At 42.7% G+C, this 26,258-nt stretch overlaps 3 protein-coding genes across 5 annotated transcripts; 1 reads left to right on the top strand and 2 right to left on the bottom strand.

Moving 5' to 3' along the window:
* Positions 1–609: 609 nt before the first annotated feature.
* Positions 610–5,809, bottom strand: faf2 (Fas associated factor family member 2). The gene is made up of 11 exons (XM_014198507.3): positions 5,693–5,809; positions 4,874–4,942; positions 4,436–4,570; positions 4,094–4,170; positions 3,681–3,819; positions 3,300–3,385; positions 2,821–2,912; positions 2,324–2,501; positions 1,897–2,068; positions 1,582–1,725; positions 610–1,380 (listed from the first exon to the last, which is right to left on the bottom strand). Exons 1-11 carry the CDS (start codon positions 5,753–5,755, stop codon positions 1,198–1,200), a joined length of 1,338 nt encoding a protein of 445 aa, XP_014053982.3. The 5' UTR covers positions 5,756–5,809; the 3' UTR covers positions 610–1,197.
* A 3,835-nt stretch (positions 5,810–9,644) lies between these two features.
* On the top strand, positions 9,645–11,064 carry higd2a (HIG1 hypoxia inducible domain family, member 2A). Its single transcript, NM_001141315.2, is given in 2 exon segments — positions 9,645–9,869; positions 10,777–11,064. Coding segments are annotated over 2 exon segments (345 nt in total). The 5' UTR covers positions 9,645–9,688; the 3' UTR covers positions 10,941–11,064.
* An 827-nt stretch (positions 11,065–11,891) lies between these two features.
* Positions 11,892–26,175, bottom strand: cltb (clathrin, light chain B). 3 transcript variants are annotated; one of them, XM_014198504.3, is made up of 7 exons: positions 25,917–26,175; positions 25,453–25,669; positions 23,722–23,777; positions 21,701–21,818; positions 20,935–21,046; positions 16,114–16,167; positions 11,892–15,579 (listed from the first exon to the last, which is right to left on the bottom strand). In XM_014198504.3, the coding sequence occupies exons 1-7, from the start codon at positions 25,959–25,961 to the stop codon at positions 15,408–15,410; spliced, it is 774 nt and encodes a 257-aa protein (XP_014053979.1). In that variant the 5' UTR covers positions 25,962–26,175; the 3' UTR covers positions 11,892–15,407. The 3 variants fall into 3 exon arrangements, with proteins under 3 accessions (XP_014053979.1, XP_014053980.1, XP_014053981.1); XM_014198505.3 differs by having other exon boundaries at positions 25,825–25,934; XM_014198506.3 differs by lacking the exon at positions 16,114–16,167 and having other exon boundaries at positions 25,917–26,138.
* Positions 26,176–26,258: the final 83 nt, after the last annotated feature.

Raw genomic sequence — 26,258 nt, 5'->3', positions numbered from 1 at the left:
TGCGCGGCTGCTCGGCCTTGGAAACCCATTTCACGAACGCCCCCACTAACAATTATTGTGCTGACGTGGCTTCCAGAGGTAGTTTGTAACTCGGTGAGTGTTGCAACCGAGGACAGACAATGTTTACGCGCTACAGCACTTGGCAATCCCATTCTGTAAGCTTGTGTGTCCTACCACTTCATGGCTAAGCCATTGTTTCCACTTCACAATAACAGCACTTACAGTTGACCGGGGAGCAACTCTAGCAGGGCAGAAATTATACAAACTGACTTGTTGGAAAGGTGGCATCCTATTACAGTGCCACATTGAAAGTCATTGAGCTCTTCAGGAAAGCCATTCTACTGCCAATGGAGATTGCATGACGGTGTGCTTGATTTCGTACACCCGTCAGCAAATCCAATTTGAAGGGGTGTACACATACTTTTGTGTATATATATATATATAATATATATATAGCGTACCTACAAATATATTAAAACTGACATGGCTTCAAGGTTAGCAGAGTTTCTGTGGGCTGGTAGGAAGGCTGAGATTTATCTGACCAAGAAAGCTGTGGATGAGAACAGACCACTGACAGCCAGTAACATTATCAAAATCAAAAACCACCACAACATTTTAAAAATGTTTAATTTATAGTTGTTGGAAAATGACATCTTAAACATGACCAGCCCATTCCGATGTTACAGGAGAAATAGGCTTCTATGAATCACCACAGACAGTTATACTATAGATAGGTAAAGCCACATGTCAAAGCTGTGGCCTCTTCTTGTTGAACTGGGTAAATCGTTCTAAACTGCAGGCAGTACGGAAACTCAACCCTCGCTTGTTTGGTCGTTTCAAGACAATTACATTAGAGAGTCAACTTTGATTGAATATATATAAAAAAAAAAAAAAAAGGTAGTGCTTTTTCCCAGCCTTGTTCTTTAAATATCTAATGTATGTACAGGGAGGATAGTTCACATTGTTCTCCTTATAAACATAACCAAATTTAACTGGAGGAGAGAGGAGGAGGTATCATGTTGGGTGGGAAGGCCGGGGGATGGAGCAGGGCTAAATTATTTTGTGTTAAAGAGTTTTCGTTATTTCAGACAGTGATCCCTTGTTGTGCACAACGGCCATTTTGGAGAAGGAACAACGAATAAGACAGAACAGTTTATTTCCCTCACGTTGGAGGTTGAGGACAAGGTTAGCTAGGTGTCAATCTTCTGTGAGGTCCTGAACAAAGAGGACCTCGGAACGGCTGAGTCCAGCCTCTTTCAGGCTGGGAGGGTTGGGCTGCTCCTCCGTGGGAAGGCAGGGCAGAACCCGGCGGGGGAAGTTGGTAACTATCTGGAATTTCTCCGGGGTCTCCTTCAATGAGAACAGGAAGTCGTATATTACCTGGAAACACAAGAGAGGGAGAGATGGGTGAGATGTGTACACTTTTCGTTGTCAAGACCATACGTTCCATTGGTATATACTAGGGCAGTTAAAATGACACTACACATGTGAAAGTGACTAGGAGTTTGCTGTGTAGAATTGGGAGCCAAGCCCCCAGTGGTAAACACCAAGCCAGACGAGAGCAGAGCGCTGTGTTCGTACCGTCAGAGACTGCTGGAAGAGGAACCGTCTCTCTACTCTGGAGTCGTTGGGCAGTTTGAAAACGATTTTGACGCTGTCAGGGTCGTCTGCTGGAGGTTCGGGGGGAAGACATTCTGACTTAAGCTCCTTCTCTTCCTCCAACGTCTAAAAACACAGAATTTGTTAGCCACAGTCAAACTGGCAACAACTAATTATAAAAAAAATAAAAAATATATAGGACCAAGATAAGGAACGGTTTTAATGTAGGCAGAGCGAGAGAGGACAGAGAGTATTAAAAAAAAATTAAAATAAAAAAAAAAGACTGCTCGTTCTCACCCTCCTCCTCCTCTCCTCGGCCAGGACGGTCTGCCGGATCTTCTCCTCCTCCGCCTGGACCTTCTCCTGCTCCTCCTTCTTCCTCCGGTCCTTCTCCTGGTCGGCTCTCAGCGACTCCAGGTAGGCCTCGTCCTGCTGCGCCCGCAACACCTGCGTCTGGTTCCTCTCCTCCCTGGAACACACACACACACACGTTCAATTAACCTACATCCATCTCCAGGACCAGACAATCTCCACATTTGTGTTTTTCATAATAGTAAAATAATCATATCTGGGTTTCAAATACATTAAAACAATTCCCATACTTTTGTTTGAGTTTGTCTGGCGTGCCAGATGGGTTGGGCTTGCACAGGCACAGAGACTACTGGAATACATTGTAAAGTATTGGGAAACCCAGGTCTGCAGTCAGTTAATGTCAGTCCCTTACCGTTCCAAGCGTTCAGACATCAGGTAGGTCTGGTTGGCCTCCATGATGAAGTTGAGCTGGTTGAGGAGGTCCTCTGATTGGATGAGCCCCTCCAGACGTCCCACCACTGTCATCTTACGGTCCTTCAACATGATCATGGCCAGGAACGGGTAAGTGTTCTCACGCAACGCCTGGGACACTGAGGTACAGACACACAGGGGAAAAAACAGAAAACACACCAAACACTGATTAAAACAACACTGAAATAAAGTGATCGATAAAGAGATTCCACCTCATATCTTAAAGAGGACACTGATGTGAATCATCCACAGTACCAGCACAAAAGATTGACTTTTATCTTTAACCCTATTTAACCATATCAAACTGACTGAGAACATGTCCTCATTTACAGCAACAACAACGCGTGAAGGATGAAGCCAGTTCCTCTTTGTGGAATGTATCTCCAGCTCTAGGAGATCTAGGTAGTGAAGACACATGCAAGAGTAGACGATGTATACCTCTGTATCCCTCAGGCCTGCTGGTGGAACAGGCCCAGAACAGCATCCTGGTGTTGAGGAAGGTCAGGACCTCTTCTGTACATAACGTGGAGCTGGAGGAAGATGGAAACAGAAGCATCATTAATATAAAAGATGTACAGAGTATACTTTAAGGAAAATATCTAATAATTTGTACTAATAATGAAGAGTGGAGGGTATATGAATAATACCCAAGCATGCCACAAATAAGTAAACACGCAAGGTATGCCTCCATCCAATTAACTGAATACATATTCAAACCAGTTATCAACAGAACCTGAATTATAACTAGATAACCAATGAATGACTCTTGCCAGGTCTCCCTGGAAAAAGGGAGAATAGTACACAGCGGTGCCTGGCCTTCCAGAGTTTGGGTATTGCATTATAGTATCATTGTGCATTTTGTTGGCTGTGTATATATGTTGACCTCATGTAAAATGATCACTTGTTATTGGACCTACCGACAGAACTGGTCTGTATCCTGGTGGTCCTCTCCATGGAGGTAAACTAACAAGTAGCGAAGTTCACGTTTGGCATCATTCAATGCCTACGGAGGGGGTGGGGGGACAAAAAAAAAACACACAGCTCACTGAATAACACTACCAGCTATCGATCAAGTTACACATCGATTCAATCCATGTAGAACCTATATGGATTTTGGAACATCCGCTTTCTTAAAACTATTTAGTCGGTTGTTCAATAAAATACAACGTAGGTTGTGCCAACTTTTATTTATTTTTTTTGGGGTGGGGGGGGGGATGTTGTTCTGAGTTGTAATATACTTGTTGTGGATGGTCAGGTACATCACATTGAGATTGAACTGGGGAACCTGAGTAACATACCTGGCTATATGTTCCCTGGTAAAACACCGGATGCGATCGACCGTACTTCTCTTCAAAACTATGGACGAAGGAGACAACGTCACCCACAGGGTCTGTGACGCGTCCACGAGGATCTGGTCTGACCCACCGCAGGGCAAACCTGGGCAGGAAGAACCAATCACTCACCTTTATACAGAAACGTCAGGCAGCTCATGTTTATTTTAGTCATTTTAGCAGACGCTCTTATCCAGAGCAACTTACAGTAGTGAATGCATACATTTCATACTTTTATTTTTATTTTTTTTGTGTGCAGACCCCCCGTGGGAATCGAACCCACAACCCTGGTGTTGCACACAACATGCTCTACCAACTGAGCTACAGGGAAGGCTGTTTATCAGGGGAACTGATGGCCAAATACAGTTTCTTTGTATTACCTGAATATGTCCAGAAGTGTGTAATATGTCAATCTGAAAGGTAGCATTATCATGTAGTAACTCCATCCTATTAATCCCTGAAAAAAAGAAAGAAAAAAGACCAGATGCAACATGGTCAGAACAGTGGAAAGATTGAATGAGAATACCACAGCTGTCAGCTGGATGATTTCAGTTATGGAGTTGATTCTGTAAGCAGGAGGTTGCCCCACTGTGTATGCTAACGTCATATTGCAGAGTCTACCTTAAAAAGTTGAGATGCGAGAACAATTTACTGCAGTTTACCAGTGACATACAAAGAGCAAAGAGAAGAACAACATGAGAGACAGATTTCTGCGTACGTACTCTGGGTTGTGGCCTGGAGACGATATAGCTATACACTCTGTGGTCTGCCGTGTTGACCTGTAACGGTCTGGAGGGCGGAGGGTTAAAAACACTGGGAACTCCTTCCTGCTCGTTCAGTCTGTCCTGCACTGCAGCCTGGGAACACACACACACGACATTATCCATTTGATCTCACACTGGACATCACAAGAAGACTGAACCGTGTCGCAGAGCTCATGCAGAATATCGAAGGCAACATTTGTCGATATATATATATATATATATATATATATATATATATATATATATATTTACTGCACGTTGTTCATTTATAACAGTGCAACCTCTGATAAAACTATTCGATTCACTGGGTGCATTATAACCTGTGTCTTTTGTAGTCTTCAAGGCCCACATCAAAAAAGAGCCATTCATGTATTTTTGGGGGGCGACAGTTCTTACCTCGATGTTCCAATTGTGTTGTTCTAACGTGCGACGACATTGGTCCATAGACTCCAAACCTGTCAAGTCCTGAAATCAAATGCAAAAATCTGAATTCTCAGATCTAGTACTGGTGTTTGTACACGAGATTGGACAAATCACCAATTGATCAGTGAGGCTGTGAAGTTGTTAGGTTCAACAAATGTATTAGAATACGTTACTTCCTACAGGCCATTTCCACATCTTGGGTCTGGATGAGACAGAGAGGGGGGCCTAACTAGGAATTAACCAGTCATTGCTTGTCATGTGTCATAACAGTTGTCTCTCATGTTCACTCTCAAACCATCTTCTAGCTAAAAAAAAAAGCTAAGTAACGTTAGCTTGGCTGACCAAGCAAACTGATAGCTAGCTAGCCAGCTAGCCAACTGTCGTTAGCTTAGCTAGTTAGTTGGCGTAAGTAAACCAAGTGTTGGAGATAACCAAGTTAAAAACATGTTCTTTCTTATTCACCTTGCACTGATTTAAGTTTGTTGATGCGTTTCTTTTGGGGGAAATTGTCGGGAACGAACTAGCAACTCAAGACAATATTTAGGATAGAAAATAATTGGGTGTTTTGCTAGATTAGGTATAAGGTTAACGGTAGCAAGTTAGCTAACGTTAGCGGTGGCGCTAGGGGGGTATCAAAATTATATTGTCAAAAAAAAGAAGCGTTTTTACACCCATAGCGTGCTTTATTTGAAACAATTTCCTTCATATATCTAAATATACATTAATATGAAGTTATATATACATATATAAACATTTAAAAAATGACTTGAAAGCTGAAGTAGGGCTGACTACCTGAAATTGAAGGAGTTTTTCGGTCTGCGCCTGAGATAATTCCTGCTCCTCTGGCGCCGCCATCTTACCTCGCCAACAGTGATGTGCAGTTCGCCAACGATTCGTTTGTTTTGAACGACTCTTTTTTTTTTTACTGACTCGGGAGTCGTGAATCGTTTTCCCTGAGTGAATCATTCGTTTTAGTTGTTCGTTTGACCCGCTAGTGTGTGTGTGTGTGTGTGACCCATTTACATTTTAGTCATTTTAGCAGACGCTCTTATCCAGAGCGACTTACAGTAGTGAATGCATACATTTCAAACATTTAATTTCATGCATTTTTTGTAATTTGTTATTTTTTTCTTTTTTTTTTTCGTACTGGCCCCCCGTGACCCGTAATGATTCCTACAGCAGGATGGATACACGCTGCTCTGTCTGTCATATGCGCGGAAAATTGACAAGGAGCATAGTAAATAAGAGAAGAAAAAAAAAACATGTTTAGAACTGATAATTGATCATGGGTGCAAGAATGACTTGCAATTTATTGATTATTGAATGTTACGGAAACAGATTTGTAGAAACAAAACATACACAGCCAATGCTCATCAAACTCGAGAACTAAAAGCCAATTTATGTTTACGCTCAGTTGGTAGAGCATGGTGTTTGCAACGCCAGGGTTGTGGGTTCGATTCCCACGGGGGACCAGTACGGGGGGGGGAAAAAATGTATGAAATGTATGCATTCACTACTGTAAGTCGCTCTGGATAAGAGTGTCTGCTAAATGACTAAAATGTAAAAATGTAAACGTAATGTTTGATCCGAAAATGTGGTCGGAAGCTTCATATGGAGGGTGTGGCGCAATTGCAGAGGCTCCAGATGCATGAAGAGGCCAAATTGAGCTCTATGCTGCGTCTCACATTTTGCAATAATGCGGAGAGCTCTGTGTAGCTCATCATTGACATGATTGGTTGAGGTTAGGTAGGGGCGGGAGGTCCAGTATAAACAAACTCAATTTGTGTAACCTTTATTTAAACTAGACATGTCAGTTAAAAACAAATTATTATTTACAATGACGGCGTCATGCTAGAGACGTCAGCCTCACTACAGACCCTGGTTCGATTCCAGGCTGTATCACAAACCGGCTGTGATTGGGAGTCCCATAGGGCGGTGAACAATTGGCCCAGTGTCGTTAGGGTTTAGCCAGGGTAGGTCCGTCATTGAAAATAATAATTTGTTCTTAACTGACTTGCCTAGTTAAATAAAATAAAAATGGTGAATGATGTGAACGAGAGGCTCGGAGAATCCTAACTCTTTCGAGTTTTCAGTTCATCGTTCACTGTTAGGAGGACCTGAGTGCGCTATGCATGAAAAGCGCTGCATGACAAATCTGTTATCTGCATTGACTGTGCAGCATTTATGGTGACATGGCCTCTGCAGAAGTCAGAGCATTCATAGTTCTTCCACAGCCCTGATCTACTGCCAACCAATAATGTCAATGCGGAGCTATACAGAGCCCCTCTGCATTATTACAACATGTTAGAGGCGAGGCCGAACAGAGCTCAATTTGGCCTCAATTGTGTCACACCATCCAGTGCCTCCGACCACATTTTCGGATCAGGCATAAATGGCCTCTTACTGACTCGAATGAAATGAGTCGGGAAAAAAATCGTTATTTTGACTAAACGAGTGGAAAAGATCCGAGTCAGTAAAAACACAGATAGAACAATGAGTCAGACATTTCACCGGATGTATAAATGTTAAGCATCCGGTTGGCGTTTCCTCTCACTACCAAATATGGTTATGAGAGGAAGCTCAGTGACTTACAGTGGGAGAAAATTTAACGAGATGTATTTTAACCGTCATTATGCACATTTTCTCCTCAATGAAACGTTTGATCTCAATAGATTTGTCTGTTTCCGAAACTACAATCTGTAACAAACAGAGTGGACTACGTTTTGTAGACTTTACCCTTTACCCAAAGTAAAAAATAAATAAATAGCGTTGTTTAGTAGGACTGCAAGGGCGAATTGAGTTATTGAACAAACGCGCTTCGTACTGGACGTCCCCTAACAGAAATATGCAAAGAAATGCTAGAACGCTCAATAGGATCTCGATAGCTCATGCTTGGCCCAGTCCACCTCCTTGCCTGTTCTGCCCATTAAGATTAATTTGCTCCCATTGGAAATGAAAGGCTCTGGTCTATCTTGGATTAGTTATATAACATCTTCGGTAAAATTGACAAGAATTTCGGTCAAACTTCCGGTCCGTCACTACTCGCCAATCCCTTACCAAGACAGAGAAGAAGAAACAAAGCGAGAGGGTTACTCTGTACAAAAATCTGTCCAGGAAAATAAGACCAAGAATTGAGGATTTTTTTGTATGAAGGTTAACGAGAGAGTGTCGAATTTGGTCAACTAAAGAATAAATTGATAATTTCTCCACAAGGCTTTATATTTGATCAATAGAAGTTTCATAATGGGGCGCGTTCGACATTGCAGCCGAGTTTAAAGACAAGACTGACTAATTTACAAATCACCTTAAATCATAAAGAGCTACTTAATATTATTTGTAGATCAGTCAGTTGGTCACAATTTACCCATGATGCATCAAGGTTTTGATGCACTCCAACCAAAGGTGTGTTCGTAAATTTAATCTGGAGTGCCAGAGTGCACTCGGTGTCAGATTGTCCATTACTCATAAAACACTTTAGTCATCACTTTGTGCACAAAAACAGCCATTGAATTATTCAATGGCATTTTAGTGTATCTGCCCTCTCATTGGTTACACTGTTCCCACCTGATCTCACCTCCTCCAGCCTGTCTTCCATCTTTGAGGACATGTATTTCCATTGTTAGAGCGATCACTCAACAGTCTTGCCAATATAAAAGATCACTTTTGACCAATACGTAAACGCTCTTTGGCGATGTATCAGTGACCAAATGCAAACCTCTACCGCCACCTACCATTTAGGAGTACTACAATCTATCGGATACAATGTATCACATTGTTCATGGTCAATGTCCCTATCAAATTGATGTACAGTGTGGTTACAATATATATACACTGAACAAAAATATGAAAGTAACATGTAAAGTGTTGTTCCCATGTTTCATGAGCTGAAATAAAAGATCCCAGAAATGTTCCATATTCACAAAACACGTATTTCCATCAAATTTGTTTCCATCCATGTTAGTGAGCATTTGCCAAGATAATCCATCCACCTGACAGGTGTGGCATATCAATAAACTGATTAAACAGCATGATCATTACACAGGTGCACCTTGTGCTGAGGACAATAAAAGGCCACTCTAAAATGCGCAGTTTTGTCACACAACACAATACCACAGATGTCTAAAGTTTTGAGGGAGTGTTCAATTGACATGCTGACTGCAGGAACGTCCACCAGAGCTGTTACCAGAAAATGTTATGTTAATTTCTCTACCATAAGCCGCCTCCAACATCGTTTTAGAGAATTTGGCAGTACGTCCAACCTGCCTCACAACAGCAGACCACCTGTAACCACACCAGCCCAGGACCTCCACATCCGGCTTCTTCACCTGCGGGATTATCTGAGGAGGGGTGCTGAGAAGTATTTCTGTCTGTAATAAAGCCCTTTTGTGGGGAAAAACGAATTCTGATTGGCTGGGCCTGGCTCCCCCAGTGCCCACCCAGGCCCACCCTTGGCTGCACCCCAGCACAGTAATGTGAAATCCATAGATTAGGGCCTCATTAATTTCTTTCAATTGACTGATTTCCTTATATGAACTGTAACTCAGTAAAATCTTTGAAATTGTTGCGTTTATATTTTTGTTCAGTATATTTGACTATGCTTTCAAATTTTCAACATTTTGCAACACTTGATCAAAGGTGGCCCATCTAGTAACGGAATTCTTTGCGCGATATCATGTGATTATTTACGGAAGCTCTCTAATTCGGTAATCTCTCATATTCTCAAGGTCTTTGTTCCAAAGCATTCATTCCCTTCCTCTGTAGCTTCGTGAATACACACACTCTGCAGACATGGCAGTTTCCGCTACCCCGTTTGTCCCTGAACAGTCGGCGACAACGACCCAACAACCAATTCTCGACATATCAAAGCCCCCGGTTATAGACGGATTTACACCTCTATCGCGACCCAGAGAAGAGACTTTCCAGGAGAAGTTTATGAGGAAGTCGAAGGAAAACCCGTTCGTCCCTATAGGTGAGTTGGGTAAAGAGTAACTCTAGGGGAAAAAGTGTCCACTGTCCACAGCTGGACCTAAATCGGCTTCAATACATACTATTAATAAATCAGATTATTTATGCATGGACTAGACAGTCATTTGGTCATCCTTCTGCGTTTTACGACCAAGACAGACAACTGTTTTGTAGCTAGTTAGCTAACAAGTTTGCTAGTAAGCTACAGTAGGGAATATCATCAAATCAACTTAATTTGATACAGCCAGCTACAGTTTTTATAAGATGTGTGATGCACAGTGTCCTTGTTGAACCCATAAGATACACTAACAGGTCATTTGATTGGATCATAGCCGAGTGTCCCAAGCCTCATTATGAAACATTACAGGGCCCATAATGCCCTTGTCAAGGAGTTTCATAATAAACATGTATTATAATGATAAACTAGTGCAATCAATGGGTCATACCCTGGGTGCTAGACCGACACAGGTAGACCAGTGGCCAGACTGTCTGTATAACATAGTTAGGGAGTCAACATTTTATGTGAATATAACATCAGACACTACTTCACATTGGGCATGCTCTCTCTCTCTCTCTCTCTCGCTCTCTCTAGCTGTTCATTTCCCCTGTGGTTACAGGATGAATTGCATACACAATCTCAATTTAAAAACAAAACCCGTTACACACAATCAGACCTAAAATGTCTTTAAGATTTACACCGGTCATGGTGCCTGTTCTTTTTTTTAAAGTACTATGATTCCTACACCTTTTAGGTTTTTCAAAAACAAAACAGAGAAGCATTAGGAGCACTTTTATACCAAATGAAAACTACTGAATGCACCTCCTTTCACATCTATTATTATAAGAGTGGTTATGGAAAACCTATTTTTTTTTTTTATTAATAAAATCTGTATTCTGCATCTCTTCTCCAGGTTGTCTCGGTACAGCTGGAGCGTTGATGTACGGTCTCCGAGCCTTCAAACAAGGCAAGACCCGGCAGTCCCAGCTCCTGATGAGAGGACGTATCTTCGCACAAGGCTTCACTGTAGTCGCTATTATCTTCGGCGTGTTCGCCACGGCCCTGAAGAAAGACTGAGCAGCATTAGGGTTGTGTTCATTTACTGCAAAACTTTTTGCAACGGGGAAGACAAAAACAAACTAAAACAAGAAGTTTCTTATTAGACAAGTTCAGATAGTCCCACTTTGTTGTTGTGGTGGTGAATGAAATGTGTTGAAAGACTTAACAGAACAGATATTTAAAAGCCCCCCCCCCCCCCAAAAAAAGGCTCTCCTTTTTCTGGACTTCCTTAACTGTGCTTTGGGTTGATCCAGTCAAATGAAATGTACACCCTGTCTTGCAGATGGCAAAGCAAGCAGGACACTGACTGCCTTGAGTTTAAAACGTAACTGTGTAACTATATAATTGAAGTGCAATGCAGCCATCCACGTATGTAGAAAAACATCTCTGGGTTGGAGGAAATCGGCCAGCCGACCCACTGCCGCTTGCTTATCTGTTAGTGCTTAAAAAAAAAGTTGGTCAGTGGTGGATCTCACTATGTATTGTCAGTCCCATTTTGGCTGTACTAACCATGTCAAGTGAAACACAGAGCAATGTATCCTCACACACACACACAGGGTTATATGCCTGTCCCTTTATAAAAAAATAAATAAGTGAATTGTTTGTGTGCTATAGATGGAGCATCTGGCTCTTATGACCAATATAGTAAATAAGGGCTGTTATAGGGACGGGTGAAGATGACCTGCCAGTGTGGGGCTGTTATAGGGACGGGTGAAGATGACCTGCCAGTGTGGGGCTGTTGTAAGGGAGGGCTAGAGGAACAGCTCAGATCTGTTCTAACGCTAGTCCAGTGGTTCTCAACCTGTTTTGGTCACTGTACCACCAAGAACATTTCTCTGCCCAGAGTACCCCTTCATGAGTTTAACAATAAGCCTATGGTCTCGAGTCTTCCCACGTACACAGTTTTATTTAATGCTCACAAACATTTTGCTTGATGATAAAAATTTTAAAAAAGACAATACCAAAACAGGCAGATATGAGATTTTTTTATTGATGAGTTTTCCAGTTCCTGTGTAACATTCTCTGTGTGATAATGTCCCAATACACAACAGCTGATGACAGATTGAGACAACGCAGTTTAAATGAAGGGGGGGGGGGGGGGGGGGGGGGAGGAGTGTTTGAAAATATGACTCAACAGACTAGCTTTCATCAAACTGTTTACAACATGTCCATGTCATTCTAGATTTCTTGTTTAATTTGTCCATGATATGAGGACTCTTAAAGACAGAGTGGCTGTGGATCGGGATTTTCTTCCCAGGGTTAAAGGTTTTGCACATGTGGGGGATTCTCTACATCCACAGTCTCTGCAGGCTACTCTGATGAATGGCTATCACTTAAAGTTAGATCAAAGTTTGGAAGATCACATGATATTATACAGAACAGAAACCAATATAATAGTATGTTACTGTAAGGCAAAAACCCCCCCACCTGATTTCCGGATGATTGTTTAAAATGGTTGCATCTCTCTCATAACTCGTGCTACTAGACAACAACAACAAAAGTGCTTTGATTGAAACAAAAACACAGATTTGCTTCAGTTTTAATAACACCTTCTGCTGTAAAATTCACTCACTGTGCATCATTCAAAACACTACATAACTAAGATCTAAGAGGTATATTCCCATAAAACTGATCCAGATCAAATGGTTGGTATGCAGATGCTGCATAGCCGTCTCACTGGTAAAACTTGGGAAGAATTATCCTTCACGGCTGACAGTGAGAAAAGTGAAGAGAGGGTGACCACTTGTGCCTAAAGTAGAGGTAAGGAGACACGTGGATCTATCCAGGGGGGATGGGGCAGTACCCCCAAGGTTCTACAGCCTAAAAACAATGGCACAACAAGCCCCGTAGTATGTGAATTCTTCTGATGCTTACTGAGGATCTACCTCAGAATGATTCGTTGGATGTGAAGACACTTATTTGTTGGAGCAGACTACATCGTCTAGCCTGGTCCCAGATCTGTTTGTGCTGTCCTGCCAACTCTTATGGTTATTGCATAGAACATATGTATAAAAAAAAAGGGTCATTGTCACATTTGGCAAGACTGCACAAAAACAGATCTGAAACCAGGCTATAAGTAGTCTAGCTTGGGAAGGAAATTCATCTGGCCAAAAGCACAAACCCTAAACGGGAGTAAGGAGGAGTTTAAAGTTCAACAAGGCCACAAGCTCATAGCATCTCAAATTTCTATTAGCTACCGTTAAATAATCAATTAGGAATATCATTCAACAGTGAATGAATAGGTCAATTAATCAATTCTTAATAAATAAAAAAAAACAGGCATAGGTGGTTTACAATCGACTCCTAATGTAGTTCCTGAACAGGACTGGCTATGTTAGACCTTTTCACATGAAATAAAATACAAATTACAGTGGAGATTAACCTAATCTGGTATTTTATAAAATTACAAAAACACTTAATTGGGAGAGTCCATTATGCTTAAGAGAGAGGGATCTGACCCAATGCCCTCTGTAGTTTAGGAGAGGGAAGGAGTTTAATAAAGAATTTACAGTAACAATATTTTCTTAACGTCAGTAATGTAGTGGTCAAATGGAAGCATTGCTGAGGGAAGTTAAAAAGAACATGAACAGTCAAGAACGTTCCATGTTTCAGGTAGTGACTTATATTTCCACTGGATACATTACATCAGAATAAGGAAAGATGGTGGGAGAGGCAAAATACCTTTCCTCCAGTTAAACATAGGAAGGACACTACACCGAGACACAGCGGAGAAGAGGAGGGACACTCCGAGAGACAGCGGAGAAGAGGGACACCACACCGAGACACAGCGGAGAAGAGGAGGGACACTACACCGAGACACAGCGGAGAAGAGGAGGGACACTCCACCGAGACACAGCGGAGAAGAGGAGGGACACTCCACCGGGACACAGAGGAGAAGTGGGACACTCCACCGGGACACAGCGGAGAAGAGGGACACTACACCGAGACACAGCGGAGAAGAGGAGGGACACCACACCGGGACACAGCGGAGAAGAGGAGGGACACCACACCGGGACACAGCGGAGAAGAGGGACACCCCACCGGGACACAGCGGAGAAGAGGAGGGACACTCCACCGAGACACAGCGGAGAAGAGGAGGGACACTACACCGAGACACAGCGGAGAAGAGGAGGGACACTACACCGAGACACAGCGGAGAAGAGGAGGGACACTACACCGAGACACAGCGGAGAAGAGGAGGGACACTACACCGAGACACAGCGGAGAAGAGGAGGGACACTACACCGAGACACAGCGGAGAAGAGGAGGGACACTACACCAGGACACAGCGGAGAAGAGGAGGGACACTCCACCAGGACACAGCGGAGAAGAGGAGGGACACTCCGCCGAGACACAGCGGAGAAGAGGAGGGACACTCCACCGAGACACAGCGGAGAAGAGGAGGGACACTCCGCCGAGACACAGCGGAGAAGAGGAGGGACACTCCACCGAGACACAGCGGAGAAGAGGAGGGACACTCCACCGAGACACAGCGGAGAAGAGGAGGGACACTCCACCGAGACACAGCGGAGAAGAGGAGGGACACTCCACCGAGACACAGCGGAGAAGAGGAGGGACACTCCACCGAGACACAGCGGAGAAGAGGAGGGACACTCCACCGAGACACAGCGGAGAAGAGGAGGGACACTCCACCGAGACACAGCGGAGAAGAGGAGGGACACTCCACCGAGACACAGCGGAGAAGAGGAGGGACACTCCACCGAGACACAGCGGAGAAGAGGAGGGACACTCCACCGAGACACAGCGGAGAAGAGGAGGGACACTCCACCGAGACACAGCGGAGAAGAGGAGGGACACTCCACCGAGACACAGCGGAGAAGAGGAGGGACACTCCACCGAGAGACAGCGGAGAAGAGGAGGGACACTACACCAAGACACAGCGGAGAAGAGGAGGGACACTACACCGAGACATAGCGGAGAAGAGGGACACTCCACCGAGACACAGCGGAGAAGAGGAGGGACACTCCACCGAGACACAGCGGAGAAGAGGAGGGACACTCCACCGAGACACAGCGGAGAAGAGGAGGGACACTACACCAGGACACAGCGGAGAAGAGGAGGGACACCACACCAAGACACAGCGGAGAAGAGGAGGGACACTCCACCGAGACACAGCGGAGAAGAGGAGGGACACTCCACCGAGACACAGCGGAGAAGAGGAGGGACACTCCACCGAGACATAGCGGAGAAGAGGAGGGACACTACACCGAGACACAGCGGAGAAGAGGAGGGACACTCCACCGAGCCACAGCGGAGAAGAGGGACACTACACCAGGACACAGCGGAGAAGAGGAGGGTCCGAACATAAAAGAACCCTACACCAAAAGAAGACCTATATGATTGAGAGGCTAGTACTCATTCTGCCTAAATGCAAACAGGGTTCATAACTCAAGAGCGGGCGTTGTTTAAAGAAGGGACACCGGAAACCAACATCACCACCACTCCTCCGTTCCATTGGCCGTACTAGCGCACCAGAGGTGTCTGTTTGAGGGCTATGAGGACCGAGCGCATCCGGGACACGTCCTTGGCTGTCTTGTTGGTCTTGGGGTTGAAGTCACAGAGACGGGCCACTTTCTCCCACTCCGTCCCTGGACTGTCACCGTCAGCCTCAGACAGGAAGGCCTCTTCAGATGCCCTGGAGGAGGGAAGGAAGGGGATGGGAGATGTGGATGAGGTGTTTGAGGAACGGTTTCCCGGACACAGATTAAGCCTGGTCCTGGACTAATACATTTACAATGCTCATTGGAGAATCTCCTTTGAAATAACATTTTATTTCAGGACTTTAATCTGAGTCAGGAAAACCGTCCCATAGAGATTAGAATAAATGACATGCCATGCTTTAATCTTCACACGTCACAGACTCATAGCGTATGTACATTTGACTAAAACTGACACACACACACGGTATTGAAAATAGGCTACATGCATTTCTGGCAAATGATCATAACTGAAATAATTTAGATGGATTTCAATAAACACTGTTGTTGTGATTTATGGACAGTGTCAAATAGAGTCCCTCCAAGAACAAAATGAGCCCTCACATCATGTGTTAATTCACTGGTTTGTTTCACAGTTGGAACATGCAAACAAAGTAATGACAGGTAACAAAATAAAAAGGGAGAATGCCAAGACAATACTACACCAAAAGCAGAAGAGTTGTAAAGCCTACACAAAGCCTAGCACTTCAGAGTTGGGCTGTTTGTAGAAAGTCTCATCAACAATCCTAGTGTGCGGTAGAGAGAGAGAGAGAAGAGAAGGAAAAAGAGAAGAGAAGAAGAGAAGAGAAGAGAAGAGAGAGAGAACAAACAAGATTCAGGAGAGGAAGTCCCATCAGATGAACATTGTAGACCCGATCAAGGTGGAAGCTATGACCTCCTTATTGATGTCACCTGTTAAATCCACTTCAAATCAGTGTAAATGAAGGGGAGGTGACATGTAAATCTTGAGGCATCGATGGTGTATGTGTGCCATTCAGATGGTGAATGGGCAAGAAAAAAAAAGATTGAAGTGCCTTTGAGCGGGGTATGGTAGTAGGTGCCAGGCGCACCGGTTTGTGCCAAGAACACTGCTGGGTTTTTCATGCTCAATAGTTTCCCGTGTCTATCAAGAATGGTCCATCTCCCAAAGGACATCCAGCCAACAGCAGGCCAGTGGTGGAAAACAGGTCATCGATGAAAGAGGATAAATGAGGCTGACATGAATTGTGCAGAGCGACAGACAGTCAGACAGTCCAGTACAACATTGGTGCCCAAAGACCCATACAAATAATGCAGAGCTCGTCATACCTTGAAACGAATGGGATATGGCAATCAACGACCTTACAGAGAAACTGAGGTTGCAGTGGGCTAGCGAACGGTCCCGTGTGGCTCAGTTGGTAGAGCATGGTGTTTGCAACGCCAGGGTTGTGGGTTCGATTCCCACGGGGGACCAGTACGGGGGAAAAAAATGTTTGAAATGTATGTATTCACTACTGTAAGTCGCTCTGGATAAGAGCGTCTGCTAAATGACTAAAATGTCAAATGAACGAAAACACTGGAGAATTGGGAAAAACATTGCCTGGTCTGACGAATCCTGGTTCCTGCTGTTTAAAAAAAATGATTGGAGGGCTAGAGTATAGATAGAACCACGACTACATGCATCCATCACGCAGCGGGTTAACATTGCAGGCGGGTGGTGGTGGTGATGTTGTGGGCTGTGTTTTCATGGCACACATTGGGCCCCTTGATAAACGTGGAGCAACATTTGAACGGCACAAGATATCTGAACATTATTGCCAATCTGGAGCATCCCTTCACGACAGCAGTGTATCCATCTGTAAATAGATTATTTTGGGCAGGATAATGCCCCAATGCAACAAGGCTAGGACTGTCCAGGAATGATTCCACAAACATGACAGTGAATTCATCTTACTGCAGTGGCCTGTCCAGTCACCAGAGATCAATCTAATTGATAATCTGTGGGATGAGATGGAACGAGCTATTTCACAGATCCACTACTAGCCAACTTGACACCACTGTTGAAAGCGTTGTAGTCACAACATGGGCCAGCATCCCTGTGGAATGCTTTCGACACCTAGAATCCATGCCCCGACAAATCGAGGCTGTTCTGAGTGCAAAAGGGGGTGCAACTCGATATTAGGAAGGTGTTCTTAATGTTTTGTACCCTCAGTGTATAGGTATAGAACAATTCCATTGTGTAATGATAAAACACAATACTGTCTTAATCATCGTAGTCCATAGGGCAACAGGATATACTGCAATGTGACATTTCTAGGTAAATTGTTTTTTTCCCCTTACTAGCCAATGTGTACATTCCAATTGGCACCCTAGTCACTATTTAGTGCACTACTTTTGACCAGAGCCCTATGGGCCTTGGGGTCGTGCACTATATAGTGAACAAGGTGCCGTTTGGGACGTAGACGGTTTTGTTTTCTATATCCTGGCTGTGTTGTCCTGGACATAGTGCTAGCCTCTCGTCATGCTCAGTCACATTACAGCAGGAAAGAGAGATGTAGATACAAACTGCTACCGTGCCAGACTGGACAGTCGGTTAGGAAGCATAGGGAGAATATTGGTTTTATACTGAACAAAAATATTTTTAAAAAACGCAACATGTAAAAAGTGTTGGTTCCATGTTTCATGAGCTGAAATGAAACATTCCAGAAATGTTCCATTCGCACAAAAAAAAGGTTATTTCTCTCAAATGTTGTGCACAAATTAGTTTACATCCCTGTTAGTGAGCATTTCTCCTTTCCCAAGATAATTCATCCACCTGACAGGTGGAGAAGCTGATCAAGAAGCTGATTAAACAGCCTTGTGCTGGGAACAATAAAATACTACTGCAGTTGTCATACAACACATTGCCACAGATGTTTCAAGTTGAGGGAACGTGCAATTGGCATGCTGACTGCAGGAACGTCCACCAGAGCTGTTACCAAAGAATTTAATGTTCATTTCTCTACCATAAGCCACCTCCAATGTCGTTTTAGTGAATTTGGCAGTACGTCCAACTGGCCTCACAACATCAGACCCCGTGTAACCAGGCCAGCCCAGGACCTCCACATCCAGCTTATTCACCTGCAGGATCATCTGAGACCAGCCGCCTGGACAGCTGATGAAACTATGGGTTTGAACAACAAAATAATTTCTGCACAACAGTCAGAAACCGTCTCAGGGAAGCTCATCTGCGTGCGTCGTCGTCGTCCTCACCAGGGGTCTTGACCTGACTGCGGTTCGGCATCATAAACAGACTTCAGTGGTCAAATTCTCACCTTCGATGGTGACTGGCACGCTGAAGAAGTGTGCTCTTCGCGGATGAATCCCAGTTTCAACTGTACCGGGCAGATTGCAGTCGTGTGGGCGAGAGGTTTGCTGATGTCAACATTGTGAACAGAGTGCCCCATGGTGGCAGTGGGGTTACGGTATGGGCAGGTACAAGCTACGGACAACGAACACAATTGCATTTTTAAAAATCGATGGCAATTTAAAATGCACATACATGACAAAAGTATGTGGACACCTACTTGTCGAATATCTCATTCGAAAATCATGGGCGTTAATATGGAGTTGGTCCACACCTTTTGCCGCTATAACAGCCTCCACTCTTCTGGGAAGGCTTTCCACTAGATGTTGGAACATTGCTGCTATAACAGCCTCCTCTCTTCTGGGAAGGCTTTCCACTAGATGTTGGAACATTGCTGTGCGGAGACTCTGCAGGCCAGTCAAGTTCTTCCACACCTATCTCAACAAACCATTTCTGTATGGACCTCGCTTTGTGCACGGGGGTATTGTCATGCTGAAAAAGCAGAGGGTCTTCCCCAAAATGTAGCCACAAATTTGGAAGCACAGAATCATATAGAATGTCATTGTATGCTGTAGCGTTAAGATTTCCACTGGAACTAAGGGGCCCAAACCATGAAAAACAGCCCCAGACCATTATTCCTCCTTCACCAAACTGCGAGAGAGAGTCAGGAAAACCATCCCATATATATATATATATATATATATATATATATATATATATAAAATGGAAGAAGTTTGGAACCACCAAGATGGGGGAGAAGGGCCTTGGTCAGATTATCTGGTCTGATGAAACCAAGATTGAATTCTTTGGCCTGAATGCCAAGCGTCACATCTGGAGGAAACCTGACACCATCCCTATGGTGAAGCATGGTGGTGGCGGCATCATGCTGTGGGGATGTTTTTAAGCGACAGGGACAGGGAGACTAGTCAGGATATAGGGAAAGATGAACGGCGCAAAGTACAGAGAGATCCTTGATGAAAACCTGCTCCAGAGCACTCAGGACCTCCAGACTGGGGCGAAGGTTCACCTTCCAACAGGACAACGACCCTAAGCACACAGCCAAGACAACGCAGGAGTGGCTTCGGGACAAGTTTCTGAATGTCCTTGAGTGGCCCATCCAGAGCCCGGACTTGAACCCCATCGAACATCTCTAGAGACCTTAAAATAGCTGTGCAGCGACGCTCCCCATCTAACCTGACAGAGCTTGAGAGGATCTGTATTGAAGAATGGGAGAAACTCCCCAAATACAGATGTGCCAAGCTTGTAGCGTCATACCCTAGAAGACTTGAGGCTGTAATCGCTGCCAAAGGTGCTTCAACAAAGTACTGAGTAGTGTCTGAATACTTATGTAAATGTGATATATTTCAGTGCTTTATTTTTATACATTTGCATCAAAAAATATCTAAAAACCTGTTTTTGCTTTGTAATTATGGGGTATTGTGTGTAGATTGATGAGGAAAAACTACAATTTAATCAATTTTAGAATAAAGCTGTAACGTAACAAAATGTGGAAAAAGTCTAGAGCTCTGAATACTTCCCGAATGCACTGTAAATGTAGGATAACACAGGGCGTTAAAATAGTTAAACATTAGTTCACAGTTAAATCAACTTTGATAAATCAATACAAAAATGCAAATAAGAAGTCACGTGTCATTTAGTTATTTCATTAGCTCAAAGAAATAAGGTTGAGAAATCCATCCACTTTCCTTAGTTTATGCCAGTTCAGAGCTATTACAACGACATTTCAGCTTGGTGACAAACCCTAAATAATGAACAATATATGGCTGTTACAACAACAACAAAACATCGGAGCCCTGGGGCCAGAGGTCAGCTCAGCTATCACAATTACAAGTTTCCACTCTGTTTAGGATATTTACCAGGAAATCCTGTCCACATTATTATATATATATATATATATATATTTTTTAGGTACATGAATAAAGTCAACTTTCTGTGACAGTCTATTGGAAGTCTGTAAGCCTAAGCTTATAAATCCCATTTCCTGGTCTGATGTCACGAAATAACCATAGAAACACACATTCTTATAACATTGTTGGTCTTAGATTCTGATAGTGAACGATTCATTCAGATTCATATTTAGCCTAATGTATATTGTTATACTTGTATTTCCTGTTATGTTAGTTGAGGGAACCATGTAGGAAGTAAACAGAGTTAGGTAGGAACTAACCTGTTGTTGGCCTTGTTCTTCTCCATCTGTTCATTCTGGTGCACATGCCAGTCCTCCAGCTCTTTCTTGGCCTTCTCTTTCCACTCAGCCTCCGCAGCCTTGGACGCAGAGTCTTCAGGGTTCACATACACACACACAGGAAAAGATGGGGATGGTATGATCAATACAGAATCTGCGCAAAACCAGGGTAGTATTCAATAGGAACGAAACGGAAGCAAACAGGCGGAAATGGGCAGGACTACCTGATTTTGTCCAATAAATATTGCTTGTTTTCATTTTTCGTTGCAATAAAGGTTTTGCTATGGTGTGCACTAATGAATACTACCCAGGATGAAATGTTTTAGTCCACAATGCATTGTATGAGCTACAGAAGGTGGTGCTCTTTTCTCAGGAGATCAACTATACAGCAAGAACAACTCAAGCATACCATACAGGACAAGACACTGAGTGGAACCCAAATGAAGGGTGGTTCACACACAGAAATACACAGAGTATTCAACCTAATATTTATAGGTCTTTTATTTAGCGTTTTAGCAGGCAGGGGAAAGAATGAGACATTTAGGTGTCAACCTTCGTCAGTGTGTACAAAATACTGACTGAGAAGTCAGCGGTAGATACTGCATGTACCGCAGCGGTAGTAGTATGCAAGTCTGAAGTAGCTGTGTGTCCCCAAACTGGCACCCTATTCCCTACATAGTGCACTACTTTTGACCAGAGCCCTATGGACCCTGGCTAAAAGTAGTGCACTATATAGGGCACAACTTACCTAGTTGCTCCAGCCGTGCCTTCTGCTCCTCCCTCCACTTACGCAGGCTCTCAGGCTCTGCTCTCAGAGAGTCCACCTGGGAGATGGCCGCATAGCTGTCCGATGGACCGTTGGACTCCTGGGGGGGGGGGGGGGGGAGAACCAGGACCAGACATAAGGACCACCAGTCATAGGCTGCGTTTACAAAGGCAGCCCAATTATTGGCAAAAGATCTGATCTGATTGGTCAAAAATAAATCAGAATTGGGCTGCCCGTGTAAACGCAGCCATAAGACCAGGCATAGACTAGCCCATTATGAACTGATGTATCCTAGCTTGCGGTGCCTGCAGGCTAGACAAACACCATACATAAGGCATAGTGCCGAGCGATTAACCAAAATGTTGGTTATTAAACAACTAATTGACCGACGTCGATTCAAATATTAGAATTCCATTTTGTACCATTTTTATCTGTGAGCTCGATGTGCAGTTTCTGTAGAGATAAATCAGATCAAGCCTGAACTGTGCGATTGTAGTATGGATTTGTAGTTTCCAACAGACCAATATTCAACACAGTTTAGTGCAGACAACTTGGTAATTAACTACAATGACCATAATCCACTGCGCACCCGCTTAAACTTGTCCGGTCTGTGCGGCACAGACAAAGAGAGAAGAACACACGATCGAGGGGGATAGAAAGCAATTACTTTGCGAGCCTGAAAATACACGATTTAAGTGATGGATAGTTGGTATTCAGCAGTTAAATAAATAGGCCTATGACTTATTTACTTTGAAGAAATACTAAAATAGTGATTTTGTCAAGACAGCAGCTCTATAGAGATGAGAAGATGACTTGGAGTGAAACAAAATCATTGAAGAAATTATGGTTAATAAGTGATAAGCATTAGTCACTACAATCATGGGACTTTTATGAAACAATTTTATTCTGTGTTGTTACAGCATCCAACTCACATAATGCTTTTACAGTCGTCCGTCCCCCCCAAAAAAAATTATTAAATCTGAAATCTGTGATCATTTCTTTAATAATCTAACCGACCTCAAAAAGCATTAATCGCTCAGCACTAATAAGGCATGAGGACAACCAGGTCATTCAATAGTAACAGCTGGACACTGAGGAGCAAATGCAGAAATCCTTAAAGGGCAGCTGAACTTCCTGATTTGGCCCCATTTTAGATTTGGCTCATTAAGAAATACCAACGGCCATGACAATTCAAAGGTGAGTTGGTTTCGGGGTGTGGTTTGATGTGGATGTCTTGTGTGCGTGTTTGCAGGTGGGAAGAGTTAGCCAGTATTTTTCACCAATAAGCTTCAGCCTTGGTGTGCAACCGTGGCAAAGTTGGATTAACAATAAATTAAACAATGTAAATGAGAAAATATTCATGTTGCACACCTTTTAGTTATCATTAAATGCTTTCAATATCTGTATATGAATTTAGAGTTGTTTTGAGGTTTTTTTAAGTATTGGAATTTGAACATATAGTCCCATGTAGCCTACATTGTGTAGTTTACACATTATCCCTAACTAGCCCCATTGGGATATCCAAAGTCAAACCACATTTACCAAGGCATGATGCTGGGGTCTGTGATGATTACTTATGTGCTGCCAGCTGTGGGCAGGATTGAAACAAACCCAATCTGAATTGACATTATGTTGGGACATACTCAGGTTACAAAACACTGTTTTGGATGACATTGATTTTAGCCAAAATTATACTATTTACACTGTTGTCAATTTTGACAGTAGAATAAATTATTTGGACTCATAGGCGGTTTTCTAAAAGAGATATATATATATATATCATTTTTACAGGCAGTTGGTCTTTACATTACCCAAGAACGTTTCTCTTGTCATGCTTCCTTGAACAACAATGGCCTTACCATAGAGAATGCAGTACCTATTTCAGGTGTGTCATCTACTACAGGTACAGCATCACTTACAAAACTAACCTGCAATAACATGTCCAAGTACATCATTTAAAACAAAAAAATAAAGGTTAATTCTCATTAATGCTCCTCTCTTACCAGCACAAACCTGTTTCCGTTTACCGTGGCTGCTGATGCCTCTGCAAATCCGGCATCTGACAGATGAAACAACAAAACGACTTTAAAAAGAACCGTACATGACATGATTAATTAACATTATTCTAACCTACGTTAACTAAAATCGATTTGCTTTCGGTGGGCGGATATCTAGTGACACAGTAAATGTATTAAACACCTTTTTGGACACTAAGGTAAACTAGTTTCTCACCGCAAACAATGGGCTAACCTAATTTAACCTGAGTGTAATCTTCAAGACATTACACAATCATTATCCAGACAAGTGATTCAAACTTTAGTCCTCATTTAGACATTATTCCAGTCAGGGTGTAACGTTAGTGTGCTTCCTCCAACTAAAATAACGTTACCGTTTACATTGACAGTTGTCAATTAGCTAACTAAAAAAAACAGGCTAATTTAGCTAACTAACTAACTAGTTTGTCTGGTTACTATAGTACTAAAAACCAGGCTAATTTAGCTAACTAACTAACTAGTTCGTCTGGTTACTATAGTACTAAAAACCAGGCTAATTTAGCTAACTAACTAGTTTGCCTGGTTACTATAGTACTAAAAACCAGGCTAATTTAGCTAACTAACTAACTAACTAACTAGTTTGTCTGGTTACTATAGTACTAAAAACCAGGCTAATTTAGCTAACTAACTAGTTTGCCTGGTTACTATAGTACTAAAAACCAGGCTAATTTAGCTAACTAGTTTGTCTGGTTACTATAGTACTAAAACCAGGCTAATTTAGCCAACTAACTAGTTTGTCTGGTTACTATAGTACTAAAACCAGGCTAATTTAGCTAACTAGTTTGTCTGGTTACTATAGTACTAAAACCAGGCTAATTTAGCTAACTAACTAGTTTGCCTGGTTACTATAGTACTAAAAACCAGGCTAATTTAGCTAACTAACTAACTAGTTTGGCTGGTTACTATAGTACTAAAAACCAGGCTAATTTAGCTAACTAACTAGTTTGCCTGGTTACTATAGTACTAAAAACCAGGCTAATTTAGCTAACTAGTTTGTCTGGTTACTATAGTACTAAAACCAGGCTAATTTAGCCAACTAACTAGTTTGTCTGGTTACTATAGTACTAAAACCAGGCTAATTTAGCTAACTAGTTTGTCTGGTTACTATAGTACTAAAACCAGGCTAATTTAGCTAACTAACTAGTTTGTCTGGTTACTATAGTACTAAAACCAGGCTAATTTAGCCAACTAACTAGTTTGTCTGGTTACTATAGTACTAAAAACCAGGCTAATTTAGCTAACTAGTTTGTCTGGTTACTATAGTACTAAAACCAGGCTAATTTAGCTAACTAGTTTGTCTGGTTACTATAGTACTAAAACCAGGCTAATTTAGCCAACTAACTAGTTTGTCTGGTTACTTTAGTACTAAAACCAGGCTAATTTTAGCCAACTAACTAGTTTGTCTGGTTACTATAGTACTAAAACCAGGCTAATTTAGCTAACCAACTAGTTTGTCTGGTTACTATAGTACTAAAACCAGGCTAATTTCGCTAACTAACTAACTAGTTTGTCTGGTTACTATAGTACTAAAAACCAGGCTAATTTAGCTAACTAACTAGTTTGTCTGGTTACTACAGTACTAAAACAAGTTAAATGTTGTCGTCTCCTTTTGATGTACTTCTAGTTTAGAAGTTAGTTAAGCTAACATGCTAACTCAGCATCTAGTTAGCAATGTTTTACCGTATTCTCCAGGAGCAGGCGAATCCGCTACCGGCGGTTGTTGAACGGATCCGTCCAACGCTCCGGGTCCTCCGTCGTCGTTATTCTCTATCACCGGGATTTCGCTCTCTATCACCGCGATGTCGGTCTCTTGCTGGGCTAAGAAAGCCGCTGCTGGGTCCACCTCGACGGGCAACACTCCGTTGTCAGAGGCGAAGCCCAAATCTGAATCAGCCATCTTTTCACCACAACAACAACAACAACAAAATAAAAATGGAAGTGTGGCTAGCCGCTTAATACCGTTATATTATCGCTGGTTATCCATGAATTGAGCTGAGAGAGAAGCGTTATGATGGTGGATATATCAATACTCGGGTAGAACATGTAACTAACCCAACTTCACAGGAACTGTTGTCAGCTAATAGAATAAAGACTAATGTTAGTTAGTCAGCTTCTTCCGTCTGGGATGATTCATGATTACTCACTTTCAACTTGCCTCGCCTGCCACATCGTACTTCCAACTTTTTCATTTTGGTTTATTAGGATGTGTCTCTATCTGCTGGACAAACCTATGAAATACACTCCTATTTCCCAACTGGTATCTGAACTAAACGTTTTCTTCTTGCCTAATTAGGCTATTATGTATAAACCTTTTTTCTATTTGTTAGTATAGAATAGAGCACACTATCAGAATTAGAATATAATTAAAATACAATACAATAAATGATTAAACCTTTCTGCATAATAATAATAAGAGTGCTCATTTTAGCGTCATGTGAGGCAGGCAATTGATATTGCTTATTCTTAGTCGCCTTTAGATATTTTAG

Source organism: Salmo salar, chromosome 05 (genome assembly GCF_965601325.2).
Source record: "Salmo salar chromosome 05, fSalSal1, whole genome shotgun sequence".
Taxonomy (NCBI): domain Eukaryota; kingdom Metazoa; phylum Chordata; class Actinopteri; order Salmoniformes; family Salmonidae; genus Salmo; species Salmo salar.
The sequence above is the reverse complement of the archived record's forward strand: the minus strand, read 5'-3'. Positions and strand labels throughout refer to the sequence as shown.